Source organism: Trichoderma ghanense (genome assembly GCF_004382785.1).
Source record: "Trichoderma ghanense strain CCMA-1212 chromosome Unknown scaffold_11, whole genome shotgun sequence".
NCBI lineage: Eukaryota > Fungi > Ascomycota > Sordariomycetes > Hypocreales > Hypocreaceae > Trichoderma > Trichoderma ghanense.
In genome coordinates this window covers 931,618-955,084 of record NW_027395674.1, presented here as the reverse complement: position 1 = coordinate 955,084, position 23,467 = coordinate 931,618, and the positions used below count along the sequence as shown (strand labels likewise).

The 23,467-nt window shown below is 49.9% G+C and overlaps 9 protein-coding genes across 9 annotated transcripts; 5 read left to right on the top strand and 4 right to left on the bottom strand.

Moving 5' to 3' along the window:
* Positions 1-268: 268 nt before the first annotated feature.
* On the bottom strand, positions 269-1,225 carry CCMA1212_008336 (uncharacterized protein; the record flags this gene model as incomplete). Its single annotated transcript, XM_073705473.1, has 2 exons — positions 269-1,132; positions 1,193-1,225. The coding sequence occupies 2 exons, from the start codon at positions 1,223-1,225 to the stop codon at positions 269-271; spliced, it is 897 nt and encodes a 298-aa protein (XP_073556120.1).
* Positions 1,226-1,666: 441 nt separating this feature from the next.
* Positions 1,667-3,373, top strand: CCMA1212_008335 (uncharacterized protein; the record flags this gene model as incomplete). Its single annotated transcript, XM_073705472.1, has 5 exons — positions 1,667-1,782; positions 1,844-2,461; positions 2,553-2,796; positions 3,067-3,250; positions 3,306-3,373. The coding sequence occupies 5 exons, from the start codon at positions 1,667-1,669 to the stop codon at positions 3,371-3,373; spliced, it is 1,230 nt and encodes a 409-aa protein (XP_073556123.1).
* A 308-nt stretch (positions 3,374-3,681) lies between these two features.
* CCMA1212_008334 (uncharacterized protein) lies at positions 3,682-7,815 on the bottom strand (the record flags this gene model as incomplete). The annotated part of the gene is made up of 1 exon (XM_073705471.1): positions 3,682-7,815. The coding sequence occupies one exon, from the start codon at positions 7,813-7,815 to the stop codon at positions 3,682-3,684; it is 4,134 nt and encodes a 1,377-aa protein (XP_073556122.1).
* A 716-nt stretch (positions 7,816-8,531) lies between these two features.
* On the top strand, positions 8,532-9,465 carry CCMA1212_008333 (uncharacterized protein; the record flags this gene model as incomplete). The annotated part of the gene is made up of 5 exons (XM_073705470.1): positions 8,532-8,602; positions 8,658-8,794; positions 8,852-8,965; positions 9,029-9,193; positions 9,251-9,465. 5 exons carry the CDS (start codon positions 8,532-8,534, stop codon positions 9,463-9,465), a joined length of 702 nt encoding a protein of 233 aa, XP_073556125.1.
* Positions 9,466-10,634: 1,169 nt separating this feature from the next.
* Positions 10,635-12,491, top strand: CCMA1212_008332 (uncharacterized protein; the record flags this gene model as incomplete). The annotated part of the gene is made up of 2 exons (XM_073705469.1): positions 10,635-11,671; positions 11,834-12,491. The coding sequence occupies 2 exons, from the start codon at positions 10,635-10,637 to the stop codon at positions 12,489-12,491; spliced, it is 1,695 nt and encodes a 564-aa protein (XP_073556124.1).
* A 209-nt stretch (positions 12,492-12,700) lies between these two features.
* On the bottom strand, positions 12,701-13,872 carry CCMA1212_008331 (uncharacterized protein; the record flags this gene model as incomplete). Its single annotated transcript, XM_073705468.1, has 2 exons — positions 12,701-13,660; positions 13,732-13,872. 2 exons carry the CDS (start codon positions 13,870-13,872, stop codon positions 12,701-12,703), a joined length of 1,101 nt encoding a protein of 366 aa, XP_073556127.1.
* A 1,853-nt stretch (positions 13,873-15,725) lies between these two features.
* Positions 15,726-17,545, top strand: CCMA1212_008330 (High-affinity nicotinic acid transporter; the record flags this gene model as incomplete). The annotated part of the gene is made up of 6 exons (XM_073705467.1): positions 15,726-15,924; positions 15,977-16,010; positions 16,063-16,227; positions 16,287-16,758; positions 16,821-17,148; positions 17,208-17,545. The coding sequence occupies 6 exons, from the start codon at positions 15,726-15,728 to the stop codon at positions 17,543-17,545; spliced, it is 1,536 nt and encodes a 511-aa protein (XP_073556126.1).
* Positions 17,546-17,712: 167 nt separating this feature from the next.
* CCMA1212_008329 (Alpha-galactosidase 3) lies at positions 17,713-19,587 on the bottom strand (the record flags this gene model as incomplete). The annotated part of the gene is made up of 1 exon (XM_073705466.1): positions 17,713-19,587. One exon carries the CDS (start codon positions 19,585-19,587, stop codon positions 17,713-17,715), a length of 1,875 nt encoding a protein of 624 aa, XP_073556300.1.
* A 2,938-nt stretch (positions 19,588-22,525) lies between these two features.
* Positions 22,526-23,296, top strand: CCMA1212_008328 (uncharacterized protein; the record flags this gene model as incomplete). Its single annotated transcript, XM_073705465.1, has 1 exon — positions 22,526-23,296. One exon carries the CDS (start codon positions 22,526-22,528, stop codon positions 23,294-23,296), a length of 771 nt encoding a protein of 256 aa, XP_073556301.1.
* Positions 23,297-23,467: the final 171 nt, after the last annotated feature.

The window sequence follows — 23,467 nt, the reverse complement described above, 5'->3', positions numbered from 1 at the left end:
ACGTGTCAGGAGAAAAACTCTCTTTACCGCCATGGCCAGACGACATCTGCATCTCCATTGGCAGGGATCGAAGCAACGCCTTTTTGTGTGTCGATTAACGTCATAGAGCTATAATGAAGGAAGCAGTCGAACCGTTTTCTAGTTGGAGGAATAGATACCATGGCTGTGTATAGAGTACAAATTGCTATTTTATTGGTTCCAACTCAATATCAAAAGCTATCAAATGGCCATCCTCAATAGTGTCGTTCGGAGTGTCCGATCGAATTGTCTAGTCAAGACGATCAGCGACCAGAGCCTTGAGCCTCTCTTCCGTGAGGGGTTCAACGCCAAGTAGTGAGTTGTCGTTGTCGTCGTATGCGCTGCCATATTCTTCACCGAAGACAGTGCCCACCAATACATTCCCATAGGCCTGCAAGCTGTCGCCCCCAGAGGCTATTGCATCAAGGCCAGCTTTCAAGATGTCGGCTGACTTGATGTCGCTGGTCGTCCATTGGATCTCTGGCTTGACTTTCTTTGCAACGTCTAGCAACTGCTTCTGATCTAGAATCGCCTCAGAAACATAGACGACGCGATTCTTAGTCTTGTCGGGGTGGTGAAACACAGCAGCAACCGCCCGCGCAAAAGTTGCCAAGGATGTGACACTGACCCGAGTATTGCCTCCATCGATAAAGGCGACTGAGTGATTCTTGAAGTTAATGGCGGCAGGAAATGCTAACAGGTACTCCGTGAAGCAGCCTGGTGCAATAATGGAATATGTCAGGGCGCTTGCAGCTGCTTTCTGGATGAGATAATTGCGAACAGTTGCCAAGGTAGAGTAGAATGGAAGGTCCGCAACCTTCGGACTGGTAGTGCATGAGCCAAACTCTGAAGGAATGAACCGATAGACCCCGGCAGCTGCGGCTGCATCAATGAGAAGTGTCTGCTTTTCCAGCCCCGACTTCCCAATAGTCGAAATCACAGCATCCTGGTTCTTCAGAGCTGCAGTCAGAGAACTGACGGAGTTGAAGTCAACCTCAACGACCTTCACTCTAGCCCCGTAACCATCGGATGCCTGAGAGCGAGTAAGGACGGTAACGTTGAAGTTGACTTCGAGCAGCGCCTTCAGGACATGTGGTCCAATGTTGCCGGAAGCCTATACAGTTAGCATCAGCGTACACGATTGATGGGCGAGAACTAGTTTCTGGCTACTCACACCAGCAATAGTGACGTTCTTGATAACAGCCATAGAGACGACTGGGTTTTTGTGTTGAGATTGAGATGTATGGTGTAGTGAGAGGCAGTGATGGTTGGAAAGAGTCCCTAAGATCTGGCGACGTAGGGTGAACTTTAAATACTTTTTCTTCAGCTCTCTCCACCGCTATATAGGTGGACGCCAATTCTCCTTTGCATCCTGAATCATTGTGAAGGATAATGATGCTCCGTAAACCCAATTGCGCTCCTCGCCCAGCACATTTCGATTCAGGTCCGATGAATACTGCGGCAAATATCCGCATATATCGGCATTTGCCCGCACTCCCCCATGACTAATATCCACATAGCTATTTCTTCGCGTCCGCATCTTCCGCTGAAGCTTATTGAACCGTTCACTCTCGAATTGCGGCTCACCTGCGCACGGAGAATTACAGGTTCACTCGATTCATTTTTCATTGCTGCGAAATTCTCGACGATGCGATCAACAGACACACGGCAGAAGCCCGCATATTCCAGGAAGGCTTGTCTTCGGTGCCGTCGGTCAAAGCGGAAATGTGACCGAATGCTCCCCAAGTGTCTCCTTTGTACACGGTCCGTCCGGAAAAGATTCTCTCTCTCCGATCCATCTATTGACGATATCTGTCCCGTATAGCCGAAAAGAAGATTGCCAGTACGAGACTATCACTCTTACGTCTTCATCTGCCTCTGCGGGTATCAAGCCGATTAGCGCCCTCGATGATGGTCCGTCTTCGGACCATATCAGAGCAGCAATGGTGGAACGGCTGTCTGGGATCAAGCCCAGTGATGTGGAGGTGGCCTATGTGCGCACTATCAAGCCGTGGTTTCCTATCATTGCGGAACCAAGGCTGAGTGACCAATTGCCTGACGGTTGGGATGATCAGACTCTCGACTTCACCTTGCTGTGTCTCAGCATTGTGCTCTTTCAGACTGCTCCGAAATCCAATACTTGTGGTGACGGTAGCGCTTCTGGACTCATGGCCCTTTATCTCTCTGCTAAGAGCTGGATTGCGTTGGTCGAAGGGCTCGGCATCAATTCGATTGAAGTTGTACAAGCCAGGCTAATCATCGCAGCCTTTGAAGTCTCTCATGGCTTCTACCCAGCAGCTTATATATCAATAGGCGCAGTAGTGAGAGCGGCAGAGACACTGAAGCAAGGCAGGGACCTGGAAGCCCCCGCGTACAAGCCGCGCACAGAGGAAGAGAGAGTAGAAGAGTTAACTACGTGGGCAGCGATCAAGGTCTTAGACAGGTGGGTGATCATCAAGATGCTGCAGTCAACCCCGCGCCTTCGGGAGACAAAGGCATGCGAATTTGGCTATTTTTGTTTACCATTGGATCAGATATATTGCTGCTGAGTGCGGTGAAACTCCTCCGGTCACAAGGCGTATTTACAACAAGGACCCCGATCTACCCTACTCTGAGCTTCCGTTCGCTGTTTGCCCAGTTCTTATGTCCGCCCCTCTTTCTCCTCAACGACAGTTCCTTAGGCTCTACGAGGCAACGGACCTTTTAGATAAAGTCCATTTGGCTTTCTACGAACCCACGCCCCGAATATCGTTCAATCTTGAAGAGGGAGCCCTTCTGGTGAGCACGCTGTCATCCTTGAGGACAGTGATACTGGATGAAGTACCAAATGAGTCCAGAATACACTCTAGTGGTCTCCATATCTGCAACATGTGAGCAGTGTTCAAGCTCCTAGACCGAATGGGAGGTTAACATTTCGTCAGCGGCCTTCTCCTCATCCATGGCATATGCGATAAAGCAAGGGCATTAAACTACATCATCAAGGAGGAATGGGTGGCAGCAGCTCTCCCGATGACTACCGTGATTGAAGATATACACGACATGATCCAGCCACTCATTGCTGATGAGAACGACTTGGACAAGATCCCTCCCTTTATCAATTTCTTGGTCTACAAGGCCGCAAGTATTGTGACAGTTCGACTGAGGGACCAGCTCATTTTCGAAAAGAATGTTCAGACGCTGAAGACACTCCGGGAGTTCTTGAATCGGATAAGGACGAGGTGGCTGGCTGCAGGTAAGCAGAGAACGTAGCTCTCCATTGAACTGCACCTGTTGAACGAGTTGCCTAGGCCGTTATATAGCCCTCCTTGACGAAGATACCACTCCGCGGATCTTCAAGGCTTTGGGGAGGGTGTGAAGTGAAAATGGGTCTTGGTACGACGAAGGGCACGTTGCATTTTGATCGTATACGACATGAGACTTGGGCGGTGCTGACAATCTCATTGGTGAGTCGGCGTGGCTGGCAGGATTCGTGGACTCTTCAAGCTGGACATTGACATAGTGAGCAGACAGCTGGCAGCCAGTTGATAGGTGCCACTATGAGAGCATACGTCACGCCTTTCTGCATTGACATTGACTTCACACCGATGCTGTTTTAGGATTCTAGTACATCATTTGCATTGGCTGATTCCAGGCCTAGTATTTCTCATCCACGTCCCAAGACCCTTAGAACATGTGTATCCTCTTCCCGGAATGGAACATGGCTGGAAGGAATCCTTTGTTCTCGTCCAAATTCTCCACAGCGCTCTGGAGGATCTTGGGCGTCTTTTTGAGAACCGAAACTGCAAGATACTTGTCCAGATGCTGAGCCCTCATCTCAAAGAATTTCTCGTATGCAGCCAGCACAGTGTAATGACCAAGTGACACCGCCGCTTCCTTGGCATGATCGAGAAGGTCATCGAGGAAATTATCGTCTCCAGAATCACTCTCGGAGTCCGTGCCCTTCACATCACTGGTTGACCCGTTGCTGGTCGAGAAGGGGAACTTCATTGTGAGAGGCGACATGGAAGAGAAACTCCTGGCCGACTCAATTCTCTGAACTCCCGCGTCGGAAATCCTGTCGTAGCTGTCATTTGCGAGGTTCGCGACCTTGGAAAGCTTCTCTTCGCCTTGCATTGCTTTCTCGGAGCTTTTGATGTACGTGTCCAAGATTTTGCACATCTTTCTCTTCTTCCGATCCATGTATATGTGCCATGCGCTCATGAGTCCTGGTTCAACCGCAGAGTTGCTAAAGTCGACTTCGGTGGAAGCTATGCGTTGGCCATAAAACTGATGCGTCGAGCCCAGTTCGAGAAAGCAGAGAAACCATTTGGCGCCTGCAACTCCAGAGAATCGCGCAAGTACCCACTCCCCTGCAACAAGCTGGAGCTGAGGCTCTTGGATATAGTCGAGCATCCTGACAATCGCTTTCTCTTCCTTTGTGGCGCGAGCGTAGTCCGTTGAGTCCTTCTCTTTTGCTTGGTTGTCGTGAGTGCCGCCGTCGATGGTATTCTTCGACATCAAGTTCTTCCTCTCTTCCACCATTTGACCAATATTTTGAAGCTCGAGATTGTTATACAACCTCTTCGCTCTGGCATCTTCTTTAATCACAGTGTCTTCGGTCGCCTTTTCCACATCGAGCTGTGTCTTCAGGATACGTTGTTCACATGCAAAATGGACAGCGACATTCGCAAACCCGGTGCTGATAGTGCACCATCCAGAAATTTTCTGCTTCGGGCTGGTTGCCTTTGCCACTTGTCTCACCAGCTTCTCTCGGTCAATCATCGTCACGACAATTCGCTGTATGTCGAAAATGCCTTCGATTCCAGAGCTGTTGACGATGATCGGATTCGGACACGTCATGCTCTCTGTCGGGCTCTCTTCATTGGCGTTTGTTTGTGCCGCCACCCCTTCAGGCTCAATCATCTTGAAGGCGATGTCTTTCACTTGTTGTGGCAGCAAACACTCTTTCTCGACTTGCTTTCTGTCGGACTGATGGATGATCCTCAAATATCCCATCACGTCCGAATCAAGTAGTTTCCATTCAGGCTCAGGCGGAGATGCTGGTACGGCGGTGGAGGGCGGCGCTGATTCTTCGGCTGCGGCTTTCTCTGAGGACTTGGACGAGAACTTGCCAAATGATGACTTGATGTCTTTCCCCATACCAAAGCCGGGAAGCTTTGACGCGACTTTCTTCGATGATGGCCCAAGACTTGGAAGCGATGGGGACAAGTTGATTGACCATGAAGACTTCTCGTCTGTGCGTTGAGCGCTCTTCGAATCATTCTGAGCAGTATCTTTGCCGAGAGGCAATGCCTTTAGCTGGTCGCAGTACCTCTTGATGTAAAGAAGGACCTTGCCAATACTCTCCAGCTGTGGTTTGAGATGCTCGAAGGTTGAGTTGTCAATGAAAGACGCAATTTCTCGCACCCAATGCAACGGTATGGTCCCTCGTTTCTTATCCTTGACACAGTCAATCGCCTCTCGAAGCAGGTGGATGATGCCGTGATAAGTAGTCATGGTCTCCCTTCGCTGCTGCCTCACTTTTGCGGAAATCATCATATTGTAGCGCCGACCGCGATCTTCGCCCTTGCCATATGCCTTGTGGGAAGCGGGATACATGGACCGGCCACGAACAGGGCTCCCCATTTCTGCGCCAGCCCAGTTAAACACAGAAACATCGTTGTAGGTGACGATGACCTCGTCCAAGAGTCGAGAAAGGGCCTTTGCGTAGCCCTCGGCATGGAATGACGGGAACCGAACGCCCAGAATACCCATGAGAGAATAGACGTGATCAACTGCCACAGTTGCATTCCGGCTGCCAGACAGCTGTAGAACGAGGTGGGCAGGGAATCCACTGCGGGAGACTCCCTTTTCCCACGTTTTGAGCTGCTGGACGTGGCCAAACCTGGCGATAGAGCGTCTATCCTCTATGATAGCACTTCCCACCTTTGTCGCAAGATAAGCGATGAGAAAATTGATGATTTCTTCACCGCTGTCTTCACCCAACAACGCCTTAAGCTCCGCCATCAGATCCATTCTTTTGTCGTCCCATGCGTGGGGCTTGCTTTCGACGAGATCTGATGACGCCAGATAGACCGCTCGTGATATTTCAGACGTGGCTGTTTCAACTGTCATATTGGCAGGAAAGCTGAAACCCAAAGCATTGAGTATAGCAACAAGCTGTAACGACTTCGTCACGGACTCAGCTTTCTTTCGATCATCTGCGTCCCAATTGTCGTTGGAAGTGTTGATCTCGAAAAAGTCTTTGTCGTCCTTCCGTAGGTAGGAATCGAAAGCAGCGAAGTCTTCGGCGTCCCATTTGGAAACTTTGGCATCATCTGGGCCACCAGTGTAAAGAGCGATAAACGGAATCAGGGGATATATCTTCCCCAGAGTGTCTATCGGACGACTGAGAGGTTGCCACTCCGAGTTGGTAAAATAGGTCATTTTGCTCATGACCAGCTCTTGTAGAGTCCACGCGCGAGTTGCCCATTCAATGGAGGATGGGATTTCCTTGAAGCTTCTGATGTTCGGCGTTGGAGCCGGAGCGGGCACTTTGTCCATCTTGCCCTCAGCCTTCTTCTCTCCTCCATGAAACTTGACCCAATCGTCGATGGCGTCAGTTTCTCGACAATCTTTGTCCAAATGTACAAGGCAGAACTCGGCATTCGAGTACCAATCGCCCATAAGAGACAGAGAAGTGGACAATTCGCCATAGTTCATCTTGTCAATGCAGCATGTGTCGGACCAGATATAGCGCGCTCCGTGAGTCTGGAAATAACTTGTCTGGAATATCCTGCGGGCTTCCTTTATCGAGTTATGCAACTTGACGGCCGACTTCCACCGCTGCAGCCGACGGATTAGCTCGTCCACTTCGTCACCGAGCCGATTCCTCCTCTGGAAAACCTGAGAGCGACTTTCAACATGCTCTCGGGCCTTGAGCAATTCCTCATGAGTCTTTTCTGCCTCATCATAGGCTTGGATTGCGTCTCTCACGACGGAGGAAGTGGTGGCATGGTAGTCCGAAACCTCTGGCTGTGCTGTGGGAATAGTCTCTGCGACATATGGCTTGCATTCTCCACCGATGCCAGTAGCTTTTCCGACGCGGTCGATGATCTTGTCAAACATCTTCTTTTCGATCTCACAGAGATCAACCATCGTCTTCTTCGATTGCCGTGCTTGCCGAGCCGAATTCATCTTCCACTTCATTTCATTGCCTTCAACTCTTCTCCTGATGAGTTCTTCCACGCTCAAAGCCTCTACCTCTCCTTCCAGGATCGTTTGAAGTATCTCCTCCTGCTCCAGTAGATCAAGAGTACACTGCTCAAGCACCAGAGAGACATCATCGCTTGGAGCCGTGGAATTCTCGACGCTGGGACCGGCCGCTCCAGAGGTGCCGGCTTTGGGCCTCGACCGCTTCAAATGCTTCTTCCTGGCACGCATGAAATGTGCCAGAGTAATCTCATCTCCTTTCCAGCGATGAGAAAGTATGCAATATGAGTCAAGGTATGATATGTTCCAGGCGTCGACAATGTTGCCTGTATCAATATCGATCATGCGCAAAGGCCTTTGAGGACGCTCCGTATCTGGCAATTCGAGATATTCAATGTCTTGAAGTGTGTTGACAACATTTTTCGCATCTTGTGTAAAGGTTGGCTTGAAGTCTGGGACAAACCACAGGTTCAAGGCTGCACGAAGCTTCTCAGGGCTGCTGCCGATCTCTTCAAAGACCTTCTTGATCTTGTCAGGTGTGATATCAGTGTAATTGCTCAGATCAGCGACCCTCGCGATTTTGTCCGATATGTTGGTCATGGCCATTCTGATCAAATGGTGTCTCAATGTCGTGGCAGCCAAGTTGGACGAGTACTTCGTGATTACCCTCTCATATCACCTTCATGAATCGGACCACTTATAGCTCTATCAACACTCCCAACAATTGAACGTATGCTCTGAGGCAGCCACGCTAATTACGTATTGTGACGGAGCTGCATACGCCTCGAGGCTAGCCCATCGCTTGTGATTAGCCCGCAGCTCGAAAAAAAAACGCAGAAGCCTCTTCTTCGGTGAGCAAAGAAGCCACAGGCCTATCGTTGGGCGCCACGTCGACTTCCTGTGTCGTTTTCAGCTGGTGACTTTTTGCTGTAGATGCCTGCCGTCGGCAGCTTTCATTGGTAGCCGATTCAACTTGCAATTAGCCTGCATCAGTAGGCCTGCTTCATTGGGCACTTGGAAGACCTACAGATGCAGGATTGACAGTGGGTCGTGGGAAGGATCAGCTGAACGGATGGCGTCCCAATTCTCTATCCCCGTGTTCTATGTACAGCTCATTATGAGAGAGTGGAAACGAGCAGCTTAGTATCAGGACTCTGTCCCTCCCTCTTTATCTCTCTGTCTCTCTGTGTGTGGCTCATACCCCTTTCATTTTCTAACCTCTGACAAGACCTCTACAAAAGGTCCACGAAGGCCTATGACATTGTTGATCAACGCCGAATTGCTATTGCACTCACACCTGGAGACTTTTACGTGCTTGATCAATGGCATCGTATCACAGAATGTTGATGACCTTTGGTAGGTCAGTGAAGCAGAAAAGTGTAGAGTGCGACTAGTGAGTATCTATTACTCATGTCCGTCGAGGAAAGCCCTGACAAACCGTCTGGCAGTGACATCCACCCATGGGACGTGCTGATAGACGGCAAGAGATGGAATGGAAAAATCCGACTTGTTGGCTTCGTGGATGTGTTTTTCCTCATCTGCTATTCGGGCGAGTCTCGCTTCGAGAAGGGCATCATAATCTATAGTAAGTCTTCTCTCACGATGTCCTAGGGATGCATGTGTTGACTGACTCTCATTACAGAGGACGACGATATTATACAGAAAATGATGGACAGTGCACATGTGACAGCGGAAGCACTGGAGTTGAAGCTCCTGAATGAAAAGGATGTCAAAGCAGCGGAGGCTGACAAAAAGGGTACGTTGACTTATCCCTAGGTACGAGTAACTGTCCAAAGTTCACAAAGGCTCACCTCTGAAGGCCCAATACTGAGGAAATACTTCGACTTCCAGCGAGTCAAGGGAGGTCTCGACTACACAATCACAAGCCTAGGACATGAAGTCGGAGTCAAGACTGAATACAATGCATCTCTTCTCAGGAAATATGTCATCAAGATCCGCAAAGGCAGAGATTCCGCAATGAAGTGTAAGTCTTGTTCAAACTCTGCAATCTTGTCAGGAAACTGTACTGACTCAAAAACAGCGAGGATTCGACGAGGTGTCAGCCAGCATGATCTTTTCGATCTCATGCACGATGCAGTTCGTCTTGGAATTGTCACACAGGCCGAACTTATCGGCCAAATTATTGGTAAGACGATTGGTGGGTCGACCATGGAAGATGTGACCTCAAAATACCTCGATGCGCTCATTGGGGCGAGGAATTCCAAGAATGTTGCACTAGAAGCAGACAGACAATGAAGGTGGCCTTATATTCGAGCCGACGATGGCCTACAACAGCCGTAAGGCGCACGATGTTGGCATAGGTTTGTAAAAGACGATTGAAGGGATGTGAAGTGTTGAATTCAGTTGCCAACGAGCTTCTCCGTTGTGTTAGTTACCTACACGAATTTGCTACTCGCAGGTCGCAGCAACCTCGAGATTGTATCCTATCAGATCCTCGTAATGGTCATTTAGCCTATGAAGCTGCTATGACATTCAAACATCAGCACTAACCAGGTATTGTCTCAGCAGCTACCGTTGAGTAAACAAAGCAACAAGGCTGTTGCTCGTTAACAGACGCGAACTTCAGCTGTTTACTGAATGCGTACTAACCTAAAGCGACTACAAATAGGTAGCATTGCAGTAGCACCTGCATCTCTAGCTTTTCTCGCTGGCTTCAAAGACGGGACAACTCCAACTTTATGGGTCTAGGATAAAGTACATAGATCGACCAATTGCCACCGAGCCTCGCCATGCACCGGTTTCATCTTGTATCAGGCATGAGGGCAATAGACAACATTGCTACGTCATGACTATGAGAGCTTCAATTGGTATATCAAGGGCGCTAGAGTATAGGAACGTGGTACTTCCGCTTGATGCTTGCTTACAGGGTGAGGCAGGATTCTGCGTCTCAAGATTCTCCTCACAATTTTGCCCTGCGGCTTCAACTTGCAAATTGACCCACATCCTCATGGGGCTCGATTATCTGCAATTTTGTTCATTATTTCTGACTGCTTCTATTGGGCAATGGAGCCACTGGTCATCCGGATGCCCCCATGAAATATGAACGCAAGACGCCGAGCTTGTAGACACTCACCGCTAAACAAGCCTTGCGTCAACCGCCAATTGTAGAGGGGTGACAACCACACAGTAACACGAAATGTGACAAATTTGACGTGTCTGTGGGTATACCTGCAGCAGGATTAACCCCTCGATTGGCCAGGAAGTGCCGTGAGAGACTTGGGGGCCGAGCTTATGAGGCTGAGCTTATGGCCCTGTCAAGCATGCAGCAGGAATTGGAACACGCAGTATTCGTTCTCTTTGGCAACTCTTTCGTCTCTAATCCTCTCTTCGACTTCGAGTTGAGGCGATGAGCCGATGAACCAGGAGAGGGCGGAAGACTTGCCGCAAAATCGTCCTGTTAAACCATGGCTGACACGGATTACACCGAGTTGATTCTTGCTATTGTAGCACTGATCATTTCAATTCTAGCGTTTGTCATAGCCATCCTACAAGCACTCCAACAATATTTCGCATCAGCGACGGGATACTCCTCTTGCAGCGAAGCTGTCATAGGGAAGTGGGCGCAGTTCTCTCACAGGCGGCTACTCTGGAAAGAATTCCGCATTGAAGTACAGTTCGAAACGCCTGTGATATTCGTCGCACCGCCGGAAAACACGAGAGGACCGCTGGGCAACGATGAAGACTTTCGCGACGAGGCCAGGAAGATCATTCGCCTTGACGGCAGCCATACAAACCTCAGGTATACCTCGAGCACTGAGGAGTTTGACGAGCAGCAGAAGAAGAACAAACAGCAGGCAGTGCACACGGCAGACAATGAGAACGCGTCGTGGTGCCACCTCTTGATGACCGTCTATCAGATGGAGAAAGACTCGCGCGCATGGCAGAAAGAATCGCTGGGCTATCATCCTCCTTTCGATCCATCACCTCCTCATTCCTTGGTTGTATGCATGCAGAGGAAGAGACGCGTCTGGGATAGCATGCCTCAGGGCTTGACCAAGCCGTATGCCACCACAACTATCTCGCACCTGGTCGAGATTGCTGCCATGCTTGGCATTCATTGGAAAAACTTTGATCTGAACAACGACCGCTACCGAGCTCAGGGCAACGGCTTCGTCCTTTATGGCTCGTATGTCGAAAGTCTAGGCATAGGCTTCACTTTTCAAAAACAGGGGCCAACGGTATTCCACCAAGACCGTGTGATCCCAACTCACGACATCAAGAAGTTGTGCTTCGGACTGGTGCCCACGATACTCTACCAGGAAAAACTTGTCGATGTCGATGACCGCAAGGATTATGCGACTTTGCAACTCGGCGGCTACGCAGAGATTGCTGATACGCTGGCAGAGTTTGGCTGCGATAACAACACGATCAATCACTTTCGGAAAACTCCCGACAGTTCCCGACATAGCCATCTTTTCCCAGGCATGTATACCTTGATGGTGTAATTCGCGATGTGCAGCACTAACCAGGCAACAGTTGCTTTTGAGTTATTGGGGATGGTTGGTGAAATATTCCATATCAAAGACACAGCCTTTCGAATGCTCCCAAATCCCACCCCCTATTACTGGGAGCCCCATACCTTCTCTCTTTCTACCCTAACCAGCAATATTGCCGGTCTACTTAAAGCTGCTGAAGCACCGGATGCTCTCACCGGTGAACCCGATCAAATTTCACAACTGCTGGACTGGTACGATCAAAGTATGGAGAAGACCGAAAAGCCACCCAATGGATCCATCAATACCGAGATCAGCGCTACAACTCCCGCAAACAGAACCGCGCACTTGCGTGCTGGTGTCGAGCTCTGTGACCGATATTTGAATGGAGTTGATATTGGAATCGTCTTCCAAGTTGTTCGAGTACATATCCAAGAAGTCCTGGGGATGCTGAACGAGAAGTCAAGCTCGGATGAACTTGCTAATCCTAGACCCGATAATAAGGGTCCGAAGTCCGCCATTACCATAAGCGACATCGATTCGGCATCTGTTGACGTGAAGCATCATCTTCTGGCGCAGATATACTGCGCATCAATACGGAACAACGTCATACAGACCGTTTACAAGCAGCGATCACAGTACAGCCAGAAAACAAGTGCGGAGATGGCAGACTCCGAAACCAGCGTGAAGCGAGACATTAACATGATATGGTGTACCCTCGTCTTCAGAATGCTATTCTGGCTGCAGCTGCACAATTTCCATAAGAAGGATATTCAGATCGACAAGGGTGATGCGTACGAGAGCCGAATACCAGTATACATTCTCTGAGACCGTTGAGTTCTGGCAAAATATGGACTATCGTTTACATTGAGCAAGTTTAGCCATCTATAGCCCTTTCATCAAGATGAATCTGAGTAAGCAACGGTATGCTAATTTAATGAGATATTGTGTTTTTTTTTTTCGAACGTGATCATCTATAATCAACGTGATCTAGACACCTGATGTCGAGAAATGGGAAGTCGGACGGCGTATACAACTCAATAATTGTACTCGTTAGGCTCCACGGTCCGCTTAACGATGATGGACCATTGAGCAATTAAGAAGAAAGAAACGAAACCGACCAATGACAACGACAAGAGGATAATCTTGATGCAAAGAATAAGCAAGTTTTTCCAGCTTGCCCACGTAAAAGTAAGAAAAGCGTCGGACATCGTGGCGTAACCTCGACCGCCCATGGCACAAGGCACTACTCTGCCGTCAAAGGACCTGTCGAAGGGAATAATGGTGTCATCTTCGATTGGAAGAAGGGACGCTTGGATGCGCAATAGGACAACTTGACTGGGAACAACGAGACAGATGGAGCCGGTGACGGCCACTAAGATGACCAGAGCGCATTTGAAGTACAATGCGATGTCTCCAGTTGCCATATCGATATTGAAAGCGTAAATGTTGTCGGGCATGAGGAGGTTAAATCGCGGCCAGTTGAAGCTCATGGAAGTAGCTAACCAATAGGGCAGCCATCGTGTTACTTCAACGGAAGCCCAGTGCACGACCACGGATCTCCATGTTGCCTCGAAAGTGCGTCCAAAGGGTGGCACGCGTCTCCAGAATGATCGGTCCTTGGGGTTGGTGATGACAAGATGCAGCCATAGAGTGCTGAACTGAACCATTGCCAGGGCAGGGGGAAGTCGTACAAGAAAGCTGCCTCCCCAGCGCCAGTAACGAGCAACCATGACAACCGGATACGCAGTCACGGTTCCCTGAAGGAGGGCGCAAGAAAGGCCACGGAAGTTGGCGAGAAAGCCATCTGTGTTTACCAACAGTCGATAGATGGCGGATGGAGACGACAGATTGATTCGACTGGGATTGTCGACGGAATTGTGACGCAGCTCTCGCTCATCGGTCGTATTGTATGAGTCGATGGGATCGTTTCCTTCTCGTTTCTCATCGTGCACAATGGCGAAGACTGGATAGAGGCGAGGCAGAGTGTAGTTGAACTGTTACACCGACTCGTTAGCAGCACGTCGTGGAAGTCAAGAGGAACGTGATGAAAGAGGCAATTACACACAATGATGAACAGGGGCAGAAGTATGGCAAAGTCGGCGAGCAACACCACACGCGACCACCAAGGTGCCTCGTAAACAAAGTGAACGTCGTTGTCGTGGTAGAGAGGCCATTGTAGGGGACTCGTATGTGTTGAGGAAGCCATATTAGTATTTTCGTATAGCTGAGCGCAATGGGAGACTTGGAACAGATTGCAAAAGCTGAAAAATGCCTTGCGCAATCCAACGTAAGCCAATGGTGGAAGAGAGATGGTCTTGCGGGCAATTGCTTTTTTTAAGTTCGAAAACTTCGAGGGCCTTTGGAGTGGGGATGTGCCGGCCATTTCCTCTTTCGAAGACTCATTCTAGAGCGTAATTTCCACATTTGAAGAGGCGCAGCCTATGTCAAAGTAAGAAACGAATTGAACAGAATATGAAGAGTCAAGCAAGCTTACGGCATTACGTGGCCTACATGTTCCGTGCGTCGAGCAAACGGTCGTGAACACTTTTCTTTGTCGTTGTGACAGAACTCGAATGTGAGCATTATTGGAGAAGAAATGATCTGTGATTCTCCAACGTCTTATAAATGAACCAAGAGTCACTCATCGCCGCTTGGCTCAACTACGAAACTATATGAGCACCAACTTAGTTACATAGAGGACAATGAGGTGAAACGCTTTGGCTTAGGCAAAGAAACTCGCGCGGCCTTGACGTGGCTCTCCATAGAAGTCAATGCCGAATAACGATCCAGTCGCATTCATACATGACCGAACCACATTCAGCTCCTTGAACATTTCACAGAGAAGCCCATGGAAGCTCAATCATTGTGTTATCACAGAGGACTAGAGATTGATCTCCTGGAAGAATAAACCCTAGATTATAAGCTTACATTTTGGCACTGGACTTTCCTAATCGTGCTGGCCATGTCAGGGATAAGCATATCTTGATCACTTCGTCTATTCATCTTCTGCTATTTGCAATATCTCATCCGGTTCTGCGAGTTGCGAGAATTGCAGCGATGCGTTGCAAAGGAACGGCCTTAAAAACCTCAGCAGCGGCAAGGTCGGGTACATGATCCGTTAAGGCCATTGTACGAGTAAGCGGTCAGGGAACAAGCATGCGGGCCGTCATAACTTGTGCAGATGCAAATGTTGTGCGCTTAAAGACTCAAGTCAGCAAAAATGTCAGCCCTATATCGTCAAGCACTTCTACTTTCGGCAGCCAGGCAGGTCCTTGTTTGCTCCTGTTGATCATCGTAGAATAGGGTGCATGCTTCGTCTGGTTCGCGAGTCTCGAGCAATTTGCATGCAACTACCTTTGTCAATATCTTTTATTCTCCTGAGGCATTATGGACGTTTGACAGACACCGATATAGCTTGGCAATACTCGACAAAGATCAAGCAGGGCAAAAGCTATTGATCAGACTCAAATCACTGTGAACGGCATTGCAATGGTAGAACGATCTTTTGAAGGCGAATCATATCCTTGCGTCAAGTCGTCCTTGTACCCATTGCTCTATAGCTGCCCTGGTAATGGTTCTGGCACCTCTATTTGTTAATACTGCGGAGTGTTGCATCAGTGATGGGAACACCATCGCATTGCGTCGCCTAACCTCACTACTTCGTACCACATTTCCAGATAATACCCCGCGGTATATCATGGTCCCAGCTTCTTGCTGGTGGATCTGCACTCTGCGGATGCCTCAATAGTTTGATGCTGTGGTTGACTCAAGCATGACGGGGGCCTGAACATCCACAGAACTGCTCTTCCTCGGATTGCCAGTGCCGATATCCCCGTTTTACCGCTCAGGAAACATCATCATTCGGCGCAACTCGCAGGGATCGGCAATCACATTCCGGACTCGGAAGTGCCCCTACTTCGAGGAACAGATGACGAACGCTCGATGAGCTCCCCTGTCCATGTCTTAGACCGAACCCCGCAAATCACCAAATCTCATAAAATCCGGGGTTCCGTGGATCTCTCGCGACGCAATAGCCTACGTCAAACACCGTCGGACGCAATGAGGTTCTTCAAGGCGAACAAAGACGCGGCGCAGCAACCGGAGGCGGATCTGGCTGCGCAAACCGGTCAGATCGAAAAGGATCCGCTGCCCCTACACGATGAGAACACTGTTCAGCAGCCCTTCATCGATCGCGAACTCGAGCGGCGAGTCGTCCGAAAACTGGATATGAACCTCGTTCCGCTGGTGATGGCTCTATGTGTGTTATCTTATATCCTACTTTCACTTGCGGCTGTTGACACGTTCGGCAGATCTTTTGGCTTTCCTTGATCGGTCAAATATTGGGTATGCACACATCCTGTCACAAGAATCGCGAACATCGCCTAAATTTCTGCAGAAACGCTCGTATTGCTGGGATGAGCGACGACCTCAATCTCGTTGGCGATCGCTACGACTGGCTACTCACGATATTCTACATCCCGTACATTGTGTTCGAGTTCCTCGGCATCATGTGGAAGGTTGTGCCGCCTCACATCTGGGCAACCTTTGTCGTCTTCATTTGGTACGAACATTACTCATACGAAGCTGCCGCGGCTGAGATGCTGATCATGTTGGCTGTAGGGGGCTCGTGTCCACTCTGCAGGCGGTCACTCAATCCTGGGCAGGCGAAATGGCCCTCCGATTTGTCATGGGAGCCGCCGAGGCAGCGTATGGACCAGGAATCCCATACCTTCTCTCGTTCTTCTATCTCCGCCACGAATTAGGATTCAGATGCGGGGTCTTCCTCTCCGCTGCACCCCTGGCAAACACCTTCGCAGGAGCTCTTGCATACGGCATTACTTCAGGACATCCTTCAATCCCAAAATGGAGAGTCTTGTTTCTCGTGGAAGGACTGCCAACCATCGTGATGGCAGCCGTAGCCTTCTTCTATCTCCCGGATTCTCCGGCAAATGCCAAGTTCTTGGATGAGGACGAGAAGAGAGGAGCTATGGCGCGAAGCGTTCGACAAGCTGGCACTTCAAGTAGGATAGGCGGAGTAGACTGGAAGGACTTTGGGAGAGGGCTGATTGACATCAAAGCCTGGTTCACGGGTGTAAGACGGCGATCTTCTAATCCCACCACAACAGTTTTCACTAACACGCCTCTCTTTCGCAGCTCATGTATTTCAGCTGTAACGTCAGCTTCGCTTCTCTTCCAGTGTTTCTGCCGACGATTCTTTCAGAGATGGGCTTCTCTGATGTGACTGCCCAGGGCTTGACGGCCCCTCCATTCTTCCTCTCTTTTCTCGTCACTCTCGTCACGCCGTACATCGCCGATCGAACTCAGCAGCGCGGGCTCATGCTCATCTTCCTGACGATAATCGGCGGCGTTGGTTATGTCATCTTGGCAACAACCAAGTCTGTTGGAGTCCGCTATTTCGGCGTTTTCATGGCAGCTGGAGGCATTTTCCCTTCCATTGCCAACATTCTTCCCTGGGTGCTGAGTAAGTATCACGCGAAATCATCATATTCGCGATAGCTTGCAGTTGCTAAGCGTTTCCAGATAACCAAGGGAGCGACGCTCGGCGAGGAGCCGGGATCGTCCTCCTCAATGTCATCGGGCAGTGCGGTCCTTTGCTGGGCACCCGGCTTTATCCAGCGGACGAAGGGCCATTCTATGTAAAAGGCCAGTCGATTTGCGCTGCTTTCATGTTCTTTACGACCCTGCTGGTGATTGGCTTACGCACCTTGCTTGTCTGGGAAAATAAGCAGCTGGATAAAAAGTATGGAACCATCGAACAGCAGAGAGCGAGACTTTCGGAGGCGGAAGGGAGAGGAGAAGAAGCCGATCAAGTTGTGGCTGTTGAGAACTATGGGCCGATGTTCAGATATGTGCTATAGATGATAATTTGGAGCACCTGAGAAAAACCAGCTCTACCAGGTTATATAGCTGTGCTGCTTTACTTGAGGTGGAGCATTCACTGTGTATCTGCTGCTCCATGGTACTTGATCACCCATTTTATTACTTTCTCCAAGGCACTGGAGAACTTGATACAGCTATGCCTTCTCTAGTGAGTCCTTTTCAGACGCAGAAGCTGCGATTCACCCTCAGTGAGCCAAGCAGAGTAGGATCCCGTCACTCTGGTAGACTTGCCCGACCAGACGTCGGTAAAGGTCCAAGCGGACCCGGAAATTCCAAGATCCCTCAAAGACACTGTCAATTTCTGTTTCCCATACAGCTGAGTCGCAAAGCCTCCGTTCCCTAGATCCGGCCCATAATTGACAATGAGCACATAAGCCTCTTGATCATCCGAAGGGCCACCGATCCAGGCCTGGAGCTGCTTGGCGGCGTTGCTTCCGGTTCCGGGATTCCGGGGCTGCATGGGATACTTTGCAAAAAAGTCTGCCGCATCAATCGACTGCTTGCTGGTGGTCAGCTTGAGGCCCAGGGCATCGACCTGCTCCATATCGCCACCAATGATGAGGTTGGCCCCGGCTCCAAGCCAGTGGTTCTGAACCGTATATCGAATAGTGTCATTGACACCGGCGAGGTGTTCGGGGTTTACCGTGAAAAGAGCATCCATGTCAGGATAGATGGTGAGAGGGACATTTCTCTGGGCTTGCAAACCGATATACTGTCTGTAGTTCTCAATCGCTCGCTGACCGACCTGCCACGCCATCAAAGTGTTGGTGCCATAGTTGTCGAGGTCCTGATCGGTGCGCATTGACTCAGCAAGATCGCTCCAGATAGGCAGCCAAGTTTCGTTGCGGCAAAGTTTCCACGAAATGTCGAGGCGAATCTTCCGGCCTGACTTCTTGATTGCCTTTTCATACGCTCGAGCAGCATCTGAACTGTCACACGCGAGATTTGCGCCATTGGAAGGCGAACCAGGCGTCAGGAAGTCCAGTTTGAGCATGTCCACGCCCCAAGAAGCCCATTGTGCGACGACTGAATCGTGCCACTGCTGGACGCCATCTTTACCGAAGTCGAAGTCACAGTTGACCTGATCGTTATTACCATTCAAGACGTCCTTGATCTTGATGTTGGTGCCGAGGATGGTTTGGTTATGAGCCAGGCATGGCACTCCAGGAGTAATGTATACGCCGAGCTTCAAATCCCTCTTGTGTAACCATGAAGCAAGCTCGGGGAGGTTGAAGCGAGTGGTGTTGTAGATAATTCGGCCATGCTGGTCAACAGCACTCGTAGCCTGCCAACCCGAGTCAAGACTGCAGAGATCATAACCAGCTTTCTTGAACTCGGGTCGGGCAAGGACTCCACACTGAGTCTCGACAAATTTCTGGGTGTAGAACAGGCCCGATTGCCCGGCAAAGGACGGCACGACCTGAGAGCCGTTTGCCAACGCCTGAACACCATATGTATTCCAGCCCCTGGCTGAGGACGTGAAACCGTTTCCCGTTTTGGCCGTCTTGATGACCTTGAGTGGACCGCCAGGAGGAGTGGCGTCTGGCTGGGGGTAGCACTCAGGCAGCGAAGAGTCGCGGTTCTGGATGCAATACGGGGCCGGTTGAGTCTTGACCACGTCGGTCCTGGCGGGATCGCTGGTGTAGCAGGCATCCTCGGCAGCCGCCCAATACCACTGGTTGTCGCTGTATCCCCAAGTTGCAGTCGTGGAGCCACTGAGCAGGCAAAGATCGCGTATGTCCTGGAAGGCGATGACGGCGTCGTTATTCTGGCTTCCCGGGGAAGCCCCCAAGTTAGCCTGTTGTTGCATGAACAGGTTTCCCTTACCGTCGTTACAGTCGACCTGGCTTGCGTTGGCCTCAAACTGGGCGGCGCAGTCCATGAAAGCATTGTAGCACTCCAGAGTGAAGTTGAGCGTTCCGGGGGTGTACAGGGTGCCGCCGCATTGCGTTTGACCGGCCACAGGGCGAAGCAGGACCGCCGCTGCTAGGGAGATGACAACTGCAGCATTGGGCGCCATTGTGCTGCGTTGAAGACTGTACGCTTTGCGCCTTTTGCTTGTCTGCTGCCCGAATAGAGGGTTGCTGCCAGCCTCACGGCGCCAGAGGCCTACTTATACGCGTTCGTCTGCACTCTCGAAGTCCATCTCAGCTGATACTCGATTATCAACGTCAATCGGCACCTCGGCAGAGCTCGACGCTGTCGCGGCGAAATTCCCGGGGCCAGGGAGCCCAGAATCGAAGCGATACAGCGCCTGTATTGTACAGTCAGAAACCTGAGACTGAATATTACCCGAGGGCTATTTTACCCCATACTTGGTTTCCTCATCCGATGGATGATGTATCGACCATCCAGCCCTGGCATTTTTGACGCGGGACCCCCGCCGCCCCGAGAGTCGGGCATCGCGTGGAGATGGTTTCTCCGCAAAAGTCATCAACAGGCTATGTCCGAAAATCTGGGTAAAATATGAGGTTGTGAACAGATGCCGCGGACGATTGCTCGGCATGTATCTCGGCGCGCCTGTTGCCAATCGATTGTATCTCCCCGCAATATCTCAATAGCCCGAATCGGCGCAAGAAATAGGGCTAGAACGTATACTGTAGCTTTATCGTGGTTCGAATGGACCACGGGTAGCCCGACAGGGCCACAGACTCTGGGGAAAGTTTAGGGCGAAAGGAATGCATTATTGAGACGCCCTGTCGCATGACTACAGTTGGCTGGAGGCTCAGCGACATCACTGCATTGAGATCACCATTTTTAAAAGTGATACGCAAGCGGCTGTAGATGACAATTCGCTCATACAGTCCGGCCGAGGTTTGGAGGTGCAAACGAACCTATCTCCCGCCTATGACCAACTGGTCAACCACACCATAAGCTCACGCGTGAAATAACAGTCTCGACCCTCGACCCCTTGAGGGAACTTAGCGACACAATTTGCAGCGGCTGATAGTGCATCACGTAAAGCATTTATATTGCGATGAATGATATCCATGGCAGCTTCTCGATCGACCGTCTGGACTTTTTGTCTGAAGAGACGAAAAAAATGGTTTGTTTTCGCTGAAGAAGCCCGAGATGAGATATCGCACCTAGCCAACCCAGAGGACGATAGAGAACAAGATCGCCCACGATTTGCTTGCCTCATACTACCATTAAAATCCTTCTTTTTGTTATCAAGATGTGTCTCCATTAGACTCGGAGGTAGGTCAGTCGCAAGCAGACAACGTTCCATAGTTAGCTGACACGGTTTTCATTGCACTTTTGGAGAAGCTGGTGATTCATTACCCTGTATTCCTTCATGACCCTGAGAAACTGGATGAATACGCCGAGATACGCATCCAAATGATTACTGAGTTCATCAAATAATGCCAACAAGCCCAAGTGAAGTCCTTCGCATGGAGTAGCGTGATTCCCCGAGGGTTATTTCCTAAATTGTGTACATCCTTTGATGCTTGAGTCCGCGAACGCTGAAGCCAGGTGACCTAGAAGACTTCCAGATGCATCACCCGCGATGAATGTTGTTCATCCAAAGACGACAGAAGCATTTGTCAATTCACACGGAAAGAAGTCTCTTGCTTTTCCCTAACATCAATTGATGCGCTTGCACCGGAAATCTTGTAGAAGACTGCAATTGTGGACGGCTTGGGTCTTTCGGATGAGGCAGTTGTCCAATCGAGTTGCTATCCTCTTGCAATTCTCTCAACGTAAGCATTTAAGAAGGCAACGCAACACTCTACAAAATTGGAACCCAAACGAAACTGCATAAACTCCTCTGCGGGGGGGGCAAAATCGCGAAGGACGTATTGTCTCTGGAAGAATGAGACCTCTCGCAATGAAGCAAGTCTAAGGGATTTGCTTTCACGATGCGCCTCTACAAACGAAGCGATCTTCTAGGATGACGACGGGACGGAAAGATCTTCAATCTCCGTAGTGACGCATGCAAGAGACTGCGATAATGAAAACTTTTACGAGCTAATCCAGGACTTATCCTGAGCAGCGATTGGCGTGATGGTGTCACGGCGGAGCACTGGCTGGGATCCGAGCCTTGCTGCATCGCGGCCAGAAGACTTCAGTCGCCCCTATCCCAAGTGATAATGATAACGCTTCTTTGGAGGGTACGATTCGGGAGAAATAGGCATTGCAACCGTCCTCATTTCCTGGTCAGTGACTGTCCTGAAAAGTGGTGAAATATCCTTCACTACCTAGGCAGCTGACTTGCATGACTCAAGACGCTACGGCCTTGCTAGAAGGTCCGAAGTGCGAACTCAAACTCACAATACGATAAACGACACGGTACAACAGCAAACATAGTCTCGCACCGGATTTCCTCAGAAAAGCCGACGGTCCTTGAAGCAAGGCTGTCTGTTTCGAAACCTGCTTATACTGAATCGTCTCACCCATTTCGCTTGGATCTTGTGGCCCTGTGGTTTGGCAATCGGTGCAGTAAACCTAGGTGGTTCAGGTACCTTCACACTGTCATTACCCAGCTATTTGTTGCAGACGATGTGTTAAGTCTCATGTTGCTGCATGTTGTCTCTCGTAGCACCCTCCTTGTATCAAGTCTGTGATGTATTGTGATATATGAAGCTTTGCAGTAAGAAGAGGCTTGACGTTCACCGAATACTGTGAAGTGAGACGGTAAGCATCGAAATACAATTGGCCATGATGTCAGTGCGGAATGAATGGCACACATGATGATCTGGATTGAGGTAAGATGTTTGACGATGAAACGGACTGGATCCAATATAGGAGGTGGTTTGGTAGATGGATTATCACGGTACGAAAAAGACTCGGATCTCAAAATTAGACGAGTCTTTCCCGGCACTGGATCGTACCCGTATAAAAGGGAGGTCATGGTTCTCCTTCAGAAACAAAAACCAATCCATTGATCATTCATCTGTTCTTTCCTCTTTCCCAAGGCACACATCAAACACCTTTCAACCTCAATCTTGACATCAACCATGTCTTCTCCCAAGCCCACTCTCGTCTTTGTCCCCGGCGCTTGGCACAGTGCCGATACTTGGAACAAAGTCACTGCTGAGTTGGAGCCTCGGGGCTACAAGTCAGTCTGTATCACTCTTCCCTCGACTCAGAATGACCCGACCAAGGGCCTGTTCGAAGATATCGATGCAGTCAGAAAGGCCGTTCTCGCCGAGACCACCCAAGGCCGGGATGTCGTCGTCGTGGTTCACTCGTATGGCGGTATGCTTGGTCCTAGTGCTATCAAGGGGCTTACTGATGCCACGAGTGAACGACCTGGAAGCGTTATCGGCATTGCGCTGATGGCAACTGGCTATTGCTTTACAGACCTCGGCTTCCTTGAGGGACTCGGTGCTCCGCCTCCTTTCTGGAAGGCTGATACAGAGACGGGATATGCCACGCTTCTAGTGGATACGAGAGAGCTATTCTACCACGATCTCCCGGAAGAAGAAGGCAAATACTGGCAAAGCCGACTTTTGCCACAGGCATTGAAGCCACTCACAGACAAAGGAGAGGGGTTAGTCTACGCCGGCTGGAAAGATGTCCCAACCCGGTATTTGATCACGACGGACGATAGCACTTTCCCGGTCGAGGTTCAAAAGGCCATTGCACATGGTGCCAAAGAGCAAGGAGCAGACATTGTTGTCGAGGAGATTAAGTCGAGTCATTCTCCAATGCTCAGCAAGCCGAAGGAGACTGCCGACTTCATTGAGAAGGCTGCGGAATCTTTTGTGGAGAAGAAGAAAGCCTAGAGGAGGAAACCTGAGCATCACTGTTATTCATTGAAGCATACTGCATATAGAAACTCTCTGCTCCTTCTTAGGCCCAAACTGAATACGAGATGGATGAAGGAATCATCCCCTTGTGCATGCAATCATTGTAATGACTAGCCCTTGAACAAACTGTGTTGATATGTGATAGCT